The sequence below is a fragment of the Colossoma macropomum genome, unplaced genomic scaffold (assembly GCF_904425465.1).
Source record: "Colossoma macropomum unplaced genomic scaffold, Colossoma_macropomum, whole genome shotgun sequence".
Classification (NCBI taxonomy): domain Eukaryota; kingdom Metazoa; phylum Chordata; class Actinopteri; order Characiformes; family Serrasalmidae; genus Colossoma; species Colossoma macropomum.
In genome coordinates, this window is record NW_023494798.1 from 19376867 (window position 1) to 19389807 (window position 12941).

The 12941-nt window shown below is 41.2% G+C and overlaps 1 protein-coding gene across 2 annotated transcripts in view; it reads right to left on the reverse strand.

Annotated features, from left to right (window-relative positions):
• The window catches only part of srgap1a (SLIT-ROBO Rho GTPase activating protein 1a), a 128383-nt gene extending 115442 nt beyond the window's left edge, over positions 1-12941 (reverse strand). For both annotated transcript variants that reach the window (XM_036585302.1, XM_036585301.1), the window contains exon 1: positions 12393-12941. In XM_036585302.1, the coding sequence (XP_036441195.1) occupies positions 12393-12462 (70 nt within the window). In that variant the 5' untranslated portion in view covers positions 12463-12941. The remainder of the gene's footprint in view (positions 1-12392) is intronic.

The window sequence follows — 12941 nt, forward strand, 5'->3', positions numbered from 1 at the left end:
GGCTACACAGTAAACACCATGGCTGATTTTGGTTAATTTTCTGTTCTAGTCCTGGAGATCTTCATGTAGCTCTGACTAATCTAACACACCTGATCCAGGTAAAGAAGGCCTTTAAGTGCATCTAAGTATTAAAGCCAGGGCTCTGTACAGGCCAGAAACCCTCAAAGTTACTGTTTTTTCCAACTGATCCTCCTCCTCTCCTCTGTGACTTGAAAACCATTTTCGTGACGCCATCTTACCAGCTGTCTGAAAACCGAAGAGACAAGAGAAGCCACTTAAAATAGCCGACGAAGCGGTTTCCAGTGGAGGATACACAAGTATATGCTACCCAGGAAGACTTTTACAGATTTTAGAGAGACATCACTACAGACACGCCCAGAGAGGACAGACAAACATGGAGCAATCCAGCTAACCTTCAAATTCTGTATTTTATTTGCATTTTTATATTCATTGTATTGCGTACTTTGTACTTGGTGTAAAATAAAATAAAAACGATTCAGAGCAGAAAAACACATAAATGTGAACTGGCCAGCACTGTGTAGCTGTATCAGGGGTGTGCTTTCAAGCAAATGTTGTGATAGGCTCAGCTCATCAGTGGTCAACATCAGCTTTAATGATGTTGAGTCAGCTGTCCCATTTCTCCAGTTTCTGCTCATTCTCTCCATTCCTCCTGATCCTTTCCTCTCCTTGATTCCTTCACGTTCTTCCAGGGTAGAAGAGGAGCAGCAGAAAGGAAGGGGAGGACAGGAGCAGTAGCAAAAGTTTCTGGACACAGCCTAGGTTTCTTCAATCTAAATTCTCCAGGGTGGTAGATCTCCAGCACAAGGACTGGGCACCCCTGCCTTATTGAGTTCAAGAGGATGTGTCGCACATGTTTGCAGCTGAAACCAAACCACAGCTCCAGTTTTGCCCTGTGGGGAGGGCGAGTATGGCTCTGCCAAAGACTTCTGCTCTACCCCTAGACCAAAGAGAGGATTTATTGTGCGAGTTAGACTGGACCCATGGCAAATACTTCTCCAAGCGTAGGGGCAAAGGCAGCCTCTGAGGTTTGCTCAATCTGAACTTTCCAGAATGGTAAATCTCCAACAGCCTATAAATGCTGTCCAGGTCAGCCCTCTATTAGCATTTTCAAAATGAGGAAAAAAATTTGTTGGTCATCCAAAAAGCATTTCAGAATATGACAAATCCAAAAAGCTCAAGAGAAGAGCAGACACTGCAGATATCATAGAACAATTAAATAGAATTCAAGTTTCTGGATCCATTGGAGGGATGGCTCTGAGCACAGAGGACAAGAACTGTAAAGACATATCTCTAATAGAAAACGTCTATGAATGATATATGACCACCACCATATGCCAAAAGGACTGTTTAAAGATTCTTCCAGAGCAAGAACAGCCTGTCCTATAACTAAGTCAGAAGAAGATTATGTCTCAATTAAAAAGCAAGAAGAAAATATGAATTGGGGCTCTGAATGAAACCCCACATACTGGAAGGACGCTGGGGATAAAAGCATGGGGCACTGAATGGATCTGCAAAAGGGCTTTTACATGGGAGTGCCCCACACATTTGCAGCTGAAATCAAACCCCATCTCCAGTTTTGCCCTGTGGGGAGGGCGTAGTACGGCTCTGCCAAAGACTGCAGCTCTACCCGTAGACCACAAAGGGAGGATTTAGTGTGAGACAGGCAGGACCCATGGCAAATACTTCTTCAAGTCTGGGGGCAAAGACAGCCTCTGAAAATGCTGGGGACATACTGCTATGTACAGAGGGGTGACACTGCATTGTATGGCTTACATAAATAAAGGCCAGGGCCACGCCTCTGCCTCTAGTGATAATCAATCAGGCCTAAAACAGACAAAGAGGGGGAAGGCCTTTCACCTGCCATTTCATCGACTATTGCATTCTAAAGGATCAGCTCCCCCATCCACTCAGTGCATTGGCCCCAGACGTCTTTTAAAGACAGCCTTGCTGAAAAGATGGCCTTTGGCTATTGATTATGCTGGACCTAAGCCCCCAGCCCCCTTTAAGGTTCAAAAGGTCAAGGCACGAGAAAAAGTGGGGGAGGTCAGAGGTGACCAGGCTGTAGATTAATCTCCTTTCTATCATGCAAGCTGGGTTTGAAGTGAAATCTTGGTCTGGAGTAGTCAGTCCAAAACATTTTAAGCTGATTCTAAAAGTGAGTGTGTTTTAATTAGTTGGGTTGAGGCAAATACATGTAAATAAACAAAATAAATAAATAAAATAAAAAGCCAACATAGGTGTATACTTTATAATAGCTGCATATAAAAAAACACTAACTGTAAATCGCAATTATTTATGTGGCAAGTATTCCTCAGCTAAAATATTATGATTGTGACAGGCCTAATCTCTTCCTTTGGTTGTCCTAATCCACAAAAAAATAATTTTTCTGAAGTGAAGCAAAATGAAATATGGTGGAAATCTGCTGCTGGTCAGATGCCTAATGGGTAAAGACAACTATGATTCTGATATCAATTACACTCAACCGCTGAAAACAAAAGATCTTATACTTCACTGTACCCCCGGTCTTTGACATGGGAGAAGAAACAAAGAGGCAAAAGTGTTACTATTTCAATGTCTAGACGAGGTTTTAATCTTCCCTTGGCAAGGACAGTCTAACTCTTCCATCTGAAACCAAAGCGAAATCATGAAATGAGCACAAATTGCTTGAGCGTTCAAAGTGTTCATGGCTTGTCTCTTTGTTGACTTGATGAAATACGACCACCTTTTTGATAAAGGCAGTCAAGTTAGCACAATAAAAGCTGCTAGGTCGTTGTACCTGCCAAAAATTGGATTGTTTGAAATGGCATTCATTTACGTCTGAGGCGTAGCTGGAGGCAGAGTAGGCAGAATGCCAAGACCAGGACTGAAGGAACAGCAGAGGTAGCGGACACTGGCTGACTGCACCCAGACGACTACACTAAGGGATACAGACTTGCACTGACAACGAGACCAGTACAAATACCCTAGCATGCGAAGCAACCATACTACACTAATGTAGTCTATCTAACCATTTTGTGGAGGCAAACCCAGCACAACAGTATGGTCAGGGCCTGTGGGGGGATGGACAGTGCAGGTGTTGTGCTGAGCCATGTCTGGTTGCTTTGAACAACAGATTAGAAACAAGCAGGGGTAATCAGCATGGTTGCCTAGGAAACATACACAACCATCAGCACCTGCTTATTGTGAATACAGCTGAGAGAGAAAGAGAGAAAGAGAAAGAGAGAGAGAGAGAGAGAGAGAGAGAGAGAGAGAGAGAGAGAGAGAGAGAGAGAGAGAGAGAGAGATGCCCATCATGATTACCTAATGAAGAACACACACTGGCTTATCTTGACTCTTCAATGTTCATCATTATAGTGTTGATTGGACAGAATAAATTAGGCAATCAAAGCTGATCAGACCTGATAGCTTATTTATATCAAACAGTCATCTTCCAAATGCCACCTGGATGCAGTACGAGTGACTAAATCAGTTTGAGTTTTGGATCGCCTATGAGGCTGAGGCCTCATGATGGTCTGAGAATGCTTAATTGCTTATTTGAAGTCAGGATTTGATCTGTTCTTGATAAGATTCTTCATATAACAAATGCACACACCGACTGATGAGGAGAGCTGTGAACTAACATAACGGAGCAAAGAGAGTAACAGACAATTGATTTGAACTGACTTAAAAACAACTGCAGCTCTTGCCAACCACATCACAGTGAGTCTGTGAGAAATCACATTCATTAAAGAGTACAGTGTGAGCAGGAGGATTAATCTGAGATATTCCTTATGACTGATGTGCCCAGAAAGTCTGAGGCATTCATTTAGACTGACAAATGTGCAAGTGCTTCTGTCAGGCGGAGTTATCTCGAACCGCATTCCATGGACGGAGTGTTAATTCATGCATTTTGTCATGGTAGTACATCACAATATGAAGCAATTAGCAATTAAGCAATTCAAAAATGCTAATTATTCTGCGCAATGCTGTGACTGTGATTATTAAATGCCATTAACTGTGATTAGCGCATTTTAAGAAACAGGCACAATGCACTCTGCCAAAAGCGCTTACGGTGCATGAGTGATGGCTTGCAATTTCTCTGGTTATTCAGCAAGAAAGCCTGAGATTGTGCTGATTGGGTGAGCACTGATTAGTACATTTATGAAGCAAGCCTAGTAGTAAATGAACTATTCATAGAGGTCAAGTTCATGATATCTGCCAACGTACTCATGAGGCCATCCAATATAAAATGAATTGCTCTAGCAGAGATAAAATTAATATAGATATGACATTCTGACCACAATAAGCAACTTGTATAGCCTGTTAAGACTGCTGCAAAATGTTCAAAAGACTTAGCGAGGCAATGTTCTTTTAAAGATTACAAAGACTGAGTACTTTTAACACAGACTGCCAGACAGCCTACCTGAACGGAAGAGAAACAGCTTGCGGACAGATTGCTGTGGTCAGTCAGGCTTTAAAAATGGAAATAGGAAGCCAATTGTTTAAGCAAATGGAGGAAATGGGGAGGGTCTAGCCTTCCAGGATGTTTACAGTCACCTTTTCAAAGAGGCACTCCACTACTTAACACATAAACAACTTAACCTCAGAACATGAGTTGGAAATGGAAGCTGAAACACTGAGTGGAGACCCTCTGTGCCTCCAGGAAAAATGTTCCAGCTCCAGATCCTGCAATTGGCTCTATCTGCTGTCCCTCTCAGCAAGAATATTACAACAGCAAGAGGAATCACCAGTCACAGGAGCCAGAGAAAAACCCAAGCAGCTCTGCTCACAATGTGAAACACATTTCTGTTCCTCACTGTAGAATTCAATCCAGCAGATCTCCAAGACTTCGAAACTGCTGTACCTCTACAAAGTACAATAAGTCCAAGAAAAATGCACAAACCTATTTAAGGCTTCAAAATTAATATATGACAATGCTGATTAGATTAAATAAATAAATATATTTATATTTGTAAAAATAAATACTCTACAATGCTCTATAATGTTCAGAGACAGAACTTCAGAAGACGGTGCCACTTATTAGGGGCAAAGTGAGAGGAAGCCACAGAAGACACAATAGTTTGATTAGCCAATTAACCAAATAACAGTCAATAGTATCAATTATAAGACAACTCATAGCAATGGGTGTGAGATCATGTGTAGCCATCAAGAAACTGTCACTGACAAAAGTAAATAGACAAAAAAGGAGACAATTCGCACTAAAACACTGAAAATGGACCTCTGAGATGTGGAGTGAGGTTTTATGGTCTGAATTTGTAACTGGCCTACTGAACTTTAGAGATGTTGAAAAAATATCCCTGCAGATTTCTTTGAACAACTCAACGCAAGTCCCCTGAAGAGAATGTAATAAAAGAAAAATGTCAACCATTTTGACTGGGTCTCTACCTTTTGGCCTTTTTTACTATTTTTAATGTATTAAGAGCAATATTAAAGTATTAGGTACAAGATATGCATACTGTACTTAACACCTTCACTAAACCCAAAAAATTCTGTATTCAGTTCAAGTCCCCACAAAGACAAAGTCAGGTTTTGCTAAATGTCAGTATCCTGCAACAATGCTACCTGAATAAAACCTAGACTGCCTGGTGGGGTTATAGTGGAACCAGAGTCTGGCGTATGTGGGGGAAGCAGCTTTAATAGGCCGGAGTTAAAAGCCCAGCATGTGTGGAGAATCCAGGCAGAAGCACAGCTTAGTCTATCAAACACTAGAGAGAGAGAGAGAGCGGCCACAGATGGTCCCGTCAATAACCCCCACGCCCTCCACCATGCCACCAAGAGGGAACAAACACCCCGAGAGCACTTGAATGCAGCAGGAAGGCTGAGGGGTTGGCCGCAGCAGATGGTAGGTGTGTGTGTCAGTAAAGAGTTACAATCTGAAGTACCTACAACAGGAAGTGTAGAAATTATGAAGCTGGTTTAACAGAGAGGTCACAGGGCTCTTTGGAGCTGCTAGTGAAAGAACGATGAGGACTGTTGTCAAGAAGTGATGTCAGTCTAACTGCTTCTAATTGAGTTACTGAGAGATTACTGAGAGAGTACTTAGAGCTCAGTATGAAGCTATGACTTCAATGTTTGGCTTTAATTACACCCTTTTTTGTCCAATAAGTAATTTCAGTGCTTTTTCCATTTAACATGTTAGCAACAGACACACTACAGTGCTCTGACATCAGCAAAAGATGACAAACTGTTGACATGGATGAATCATTTGTAGTTCAAAAAAATCCCACAGACAAGGCTTCAATACAACTAAAAATTACCCAAAGTCCTAGTCAGAAACAAAAAAAAGATTACAGCAACTAAAACTACTCATTTAAGAATGTATTGCTCAGAAAAGCTAAATGGGCATTTTAGCCTGAAAGTAGCATTTAATATGTTATTCTGTAGTGCAGTACTTTATCCCTCACCTTTATTAGTTTGACAGAATTGTGTTTTCGTTAATCAGTCTTCTCTTACTACAATACCCACACACAACCATTAGAAAACCTATCCACAGTGATAAAGAAGTCTTGACTGCTAGCATATTCAGCTTCCTAGTCACATTAGTTTTCTGGCATCCTTTAGCACTATCCAGTTAGCAGAACAAAAGTGCTTATAGTTTTCTAAAAGTTCCTCCAACCTTCAAAATACATCATCATAAGGGTTTTTATTTCATCTTTAAATCAGAAGATCTCACCCTAGACACTATTACACCACTGAAGAAGGTGCGAAGCATGTTTACAACAGACATAGCAATGGTTACACTTTTCATTTTGGCCAGAATGTCCCTTTAGTAATGCAACTTTTCCAAACAATACCTAGCTATCTTCCAATACTATTTTTGGGCCTGCAAAAAACTCTCACTGCTGAAGCTTTAGGATACTTATGTTCCCTGCACAAAACACTAGCTCCAAGCATTATACTAAACTGACTCAGTCTGTAGGGAGATGCCTGTATTTCATGCTCTGCAGAGCTGCCATAAAGGCTATGAGTAATCAATGTGTCCAAAACTGCAGCAGACTCTCCTCTGTAACCCAGAGCAACATCTCAGCACACGCTGCTATGAAGTGTTTATGGGGACGTGATGTAGTGGCACCTAACTTTAAGTTCCTAACATGCCATTATAATGATCCAAACACTACTGTTTCAGCTCCAACCACAGTGTGGAGTGATGAGGCAACCCAACTGACATTACATCAGAACCAAAAAATCGGCAATGACTAACACATACAGAGAGTCTAACGTTATCTGTTACACTACACTAAGCCATTTTTAGACAACGCGCTCGCAATGCTGTTGTAATTCAGACAGGTCTGTGTCAGAATGATAAACTGCAGGTGGAGCTGGTGACATCCCTTAAAAGCTCAGTTAAACAAAGCCCTGGCGAGCACTACAGTGACGTTTTGAAAACATGAGGTCATCCTGAAGTTAAAGCTCGGGGGTCTCTAGTGCTGGTAGTTAAAGGGGCCATGTCCTACATATTTCTTGTATTTAAATTTATATTTTTTTGCCCCCTGAGGTCCACTTATGATATTTATGGATCAACAAACATTTATATATATATATATATATATATATATATATATATATAATATATATATATATATATATTATATATATATATATATACACACACATTGTAGAGAAACTAACAGACTAACGAAGTTCTTTACAGTGTTGGTGACAGGAACCAGGGGTCGCCATGTTCACAAATGTAGCCATTTTATTTACTATCCAAAACCACTGGTGAACCTACACATCTTCTGAGTTTTTATATGTAATGTTAATGAAGGTAAAATAGTGATAAATCTAAAAATAAAATTTTTTTTTTACTAAACTGAAACCTCCTTTCAGTAGTGTTCAGAGTCACTTATTGGAAAGCAGCGCATATCAAAGTTCAGAAGGGCAGGTTTTATGATGGCTGGGGACAGCTCCCCTGTCAGCAGCCAGAAGGGCCATGACCCACAGTCACAAATGGAATGCCATCCAAGTGACATCAAACTAACAGCCTGGCCAAAAGAAAACAACGGTGCAGCACTCTGCTCAGCTGGCCCGAGCACCACATGACATGTTTACTTTTCTTCTGCACCTGCTGCAGGGGAAAGCGACCAAGCTAAACAAAAAGAGACAACTTCCTGGCTAATGATCTAAGAATCAGTGTAGTTTTTAGTGTGAAATAAATAACCCTTAGCGCAACCTTTCCTATGAGGAAAAGATATAATCATGTGAAGTCTGGAGTTAGCATTGTTTGGGAAATAGAGTATAGCGAGGCTTGATAAAGTCCGGCCTCTCCATTCAGCAGAGTTGCAGTACAGTGTCATTCTGTTCATGGCTGAGTTACTGATATGGAGTAACTGTCTCTCTCGAGCTTCAGCCGCCAGGCTAGCAAGTGCTGATCAAGCACTTTTATTACTGAACTTGTTGAACTGACTGCAGACTGCACCCGACCACTATCTCTTTCAAAGCATGACAGCAAAAGGAACATACTGTGGTCACAGAGTCACAGTATTCTCTCACTGACCTTAGAAGAAAATCAGAAGTACTTAACAGCTAGTAGTTTATTAGTTTAACAGCTAGCTAACACATGTTAAATGTGGACAGACAGGGGTGCTGGCACTGGCATCTCTACCCCAATCCTTCACTTTACTTTGTACAAAACAGTGTCTGTAGCAAAACTAATACCTAAAGATCAGTGTCTCCATACTCAGTCAGAAAACTGCATCTGAAGAAATAAGCACTCAAAAAAATTTCTTAAAACACTGTCTCTTCTTAACGTGCCAAATATGAAACTATTATTTTCACTATTTTAACTTTAGCTGCTGAACATATAGAAGTCCTTCTCCTATGCATAAAAGCTAAATGTGCATATAATACATTCTAACAATCTCAAACATTCCTCCCATTCCATTAGAGAGAAAGAGAGAGAGAGAGAGAGAGAGAGAGAGAGAGAGAGAGAGAGAGAGAGAGAGAGAGAGAGAGAGAGAGAGAGAGACAATCCCTGACCCTGATTAGTAACGATTCAAGAATAATCTGATTATATTATGAGTTTCATGCATCATGAAACCTCAAATTTCACTGCACTTGTATATGATTTGTTTTTTTAGTATGATTCAGAATTATTTGTAAAAAATTAGTGGAATACACAAATGTGACTGGAGGAACTACATACACTTTAGTGCAACAGACAATTAAAAAAAACAAGACTTAGCTTTGAATTTACAGGTTTGAAAATAGCCAGACAATTTGAACACTAAATATTATTATAAACTATTATAATTGATTCTAACATAGCAAAATCAGTGCAGTTGAATTACTACGTTTATGCATTTTTACTCCCTCACTGACCCAACATCACGTTATTTTAAAGGTGTAACAATACACTCAGAAACATGATGCTGCACGACTTACTAACGACGCTAGAGCTGGGAGGCGTGCTGGAGTGAGATGTTTGGTGTTAAGGCGCTAACTTTGGTTTTCAAACAATGTAATTGCATTAGATGAAATCACTAATAGGACATCCATTCTCTACAGTGCACTGTCACAGTGATCTCACAATGTCACAATGCATTGTAACACCCCTATATTGTATGGCCACGAGTGACAAGCGATTAAGGAGCAGAACTGCAATTCTGAAACTTAGTGAATAAGTTTGCAAACTGTTCCGTCAGCTCTCCTGACACTTTTCACAGCTGTCTGCAAGGACTGAAGAGGGCACAGAGTGAGACTGGAGCGACACTTTTCCTCCTCTCTATTGTTCTCACGCATGCAGCATAGAGTGTGGGTGATTGATAAGACAGGGCCATGTGCTGATGAAGCAGGGTGTGTGGATTCTCCCAAAGCTCAGTGAGGCAGGATAAGGTAATACAGGAGCCCTGTCCTAAATGCAGAGACCGTACTGCATGTCCTCTTCCTCTCAGGAGGGGACTGCATGCCAGCAGGCCAAACATAATACACCCTCGCCCTCTAAGAGTGCTTGCTGTGCTGTTCTTCCATGAAATCAATGTCTTCAATGGATACTGCGAAGAGAGCACTCCAGGACACACAATAAAATGATGTCAATCTCACTTTTAAATCCACTGTGATGGGACAGTGGGAAAGCATAGTGTTCTGGGTCTGGGGTACAAAACATACAGGAGGCAGAAATATTGTTTGTCGAGGAACAGTGAAAAGGAAACCTTTAGGAATCATTAGGTATTAGGTTTTCAATACAGGTAATCTAATTAGTTATTTAAAAACCAGAGATGCATCTGTTTCAATATCTGAACGTGTTAGAAAATGTATCAGCATCATTGTTATCTGAAAGATATGTACATGAAAATGATCAGCTATTGGCATAATTCCCATATCGGCACATCCTTCTCAAAAAATAATCATTCCAGGGATCTTTCCAGCCTAAATCAGAGGTCTTAAATCCAGTCAAGTTTCCTTTTTTAGATTTCGTAAACACTACTAAAGATGAGAATAGGTGGCCCATCAAATACATCAACACTTTAGTTACAAAAAAACACTTTAGATTACAAAATCCAAGACCAAAAACTGGATGTAAGGTTCAGATTTCAAGACCCCTGGCCTAAATAATATGTATGAGCTAGCATTAGCTACTAGCATCTCCAGAATTTTAACTTATCTTATACTCACTACACTTTCTGTGTGTATTATACTGTGAACTTGTTTTAAAAAAACAGAATATTAGCATCGCTATCAGTCAACAAATTCACTGTTGGAGCAGCCCTAGTTCTAAGATCGGCAATGCGACCACCGGACATGTCCTGGCCTTTCTAAGCACACACATGTTCCTGTTCATTACCACCATCCATTTTGATAAGACTGTTCTGATTGAGATTCCGATATGGACACTCAATTCAGGTGATGGTTCCACCACATACCAAACCAAGCATAATGAGAAATCACAAGGCATCTAGAATTTAAGTGAGGAGTATGGTAAGCAGGCCAGTGAAAATGTTCCCGTATCAAAAGGCCAGGATCCAAACAGGTCAAATCCCTGGTCAGCCTACGCTGGACATAAGACAGCACAAAGCCCCTGTCTTACTGCAACACAGTATGATATTTATCCACAGTGTTACAGAGACCCACAGTATCACTGTCTGTGCCAGTATATTTTAAGAACAGGATATCTGAGTGACACAAAGTAAATAAACTGAAACACAGCTACAGTGGACAAGTTACAGCAGGGAGCAAAGTAAATCACATGCAAATAACTAATTGTACACATACAACCATGCAGACAAATCATTCATATTAATCTGGATATTAATTAGCCCTTGATCTAAACTTAGTAACAAAACCTTTCAATATCTGTTCTCTTCTATGGTTATTGTTTCCTACACTTGTGTAGAAGAGCATACTGATCTACAGTAGAAGTGTCATTATGTTATTATTTGGCTGGCTGTCCATGCCTAATGAGTTGCTGGGTGAATGACTGTGTATGACACTACTATTAAAGGACTTAGTCATCACTGCAAAAAGGGGCAGCACATTCCTGCCATGTGAGACTGCTAGACTAACCACATAAACCCCTAACTACACATCCCTATAGAAACCCTCTGAATGAATAAAAAGTATTCTGTATCAGCCCTACAGAACCCCATGTTCTCATAGTCCCATCCGGTCCTGTCCAGAGACATGGCAGTTCTGTTTAAAGTACGAAGGCTAGGGGAAGTTATGATAATGTTTCTCAGCTATATACACACATCTACCCCAATCTGCCATAAAATTAAAACCACCTCCTAGTTCCTACACTCACTGTCCATTTTATCAGCTCCACTCTCCACAAAGGTGCACTTTGTAGAGTGTAGTTCATCTGTTGCTCTGCATACTTTGTTAGCCCCCTTTCACCCTGTTCTTCAATGGTCAGGGCCCCCACAGGACCACCACAGAGCAGGTATTATTTGGGTGGTATATCATTCTCAGCTCTGCAGTGACACTGACGTGGTGGTGGTGTGTTAGTGTGTGTTGGGCTGGTATGAGTGGATCAGACAAAGCAGTGATGCTGGAGTTTTTAAAGGAGAAACCTGGAGCTACTTTTTGGAAAATAGGAAATTCTTGTTACTTTTATACACATACACACACATACACTTTTATATATACATATTTTATATATATATATATATATATATATATATATATATATATATAGAGAGAGAGAGAGAGAGAGAGAGAGAGAGATAGATAGATAGATAGATAGATTGATAGACAGACAGACAGATATAGATATAGATATAGATATATAGCTAGATCTTCCCCCATTTTGACCCCGACTGTACACTGGGCGCACTGCTCCACTGTAAATGAACTTTTTTCCCTTTCTTTTCTTCTATTCAGAGCTCTAGCTGGGCTCTGCTGCACCAAACCGTTCTTCTCCTGCATTTGCTTACCTTTGACTTGACTCTCGTACTCCGCGATGATCTCCTTATCCTTCTTAAACTTGGCAGGAGGATGCGACATTTTCAGCTGCTCCTGCGGCTCTGGGAGGGAGAGTGAGTGAGTTAGCCGGTAAGTCCAATCCAGAAGCTAACACTGAACACTTCTAATACAGCCGTAGCATCCCGGACATCTGCAGGAGTTTGGAGCGAAAAAAGCAAAGCTACACAAGAGCGGAGATCCGACTGAAATAGCCCGGGAGTGGCGCTCCAACCGCGGGGAGCCGAGCAGCGCAGACACCGGGGGAATCACGGCTGAGCCACAGAGAGACCGAGAAAGAGTGTTGAGTTCCCCCTCGCCGCAGAATGCCCCGAGTGGTCGGTCTGACTTCGCTACGGACAAATCTCTGCTGTTACAGCTTAAACAGACCATCCGGCACCTCTCAGCGGCGAGCTGTGGGCGAAAAGCGCGAGCGGACTGAGGAGTTTGCGGGCAGCAGCGTGGAGAGCAGCGCTAGGCTTGGGCTCAGACTCAGGGGCAGCATGGAGCAGCTCTCTCTCTGT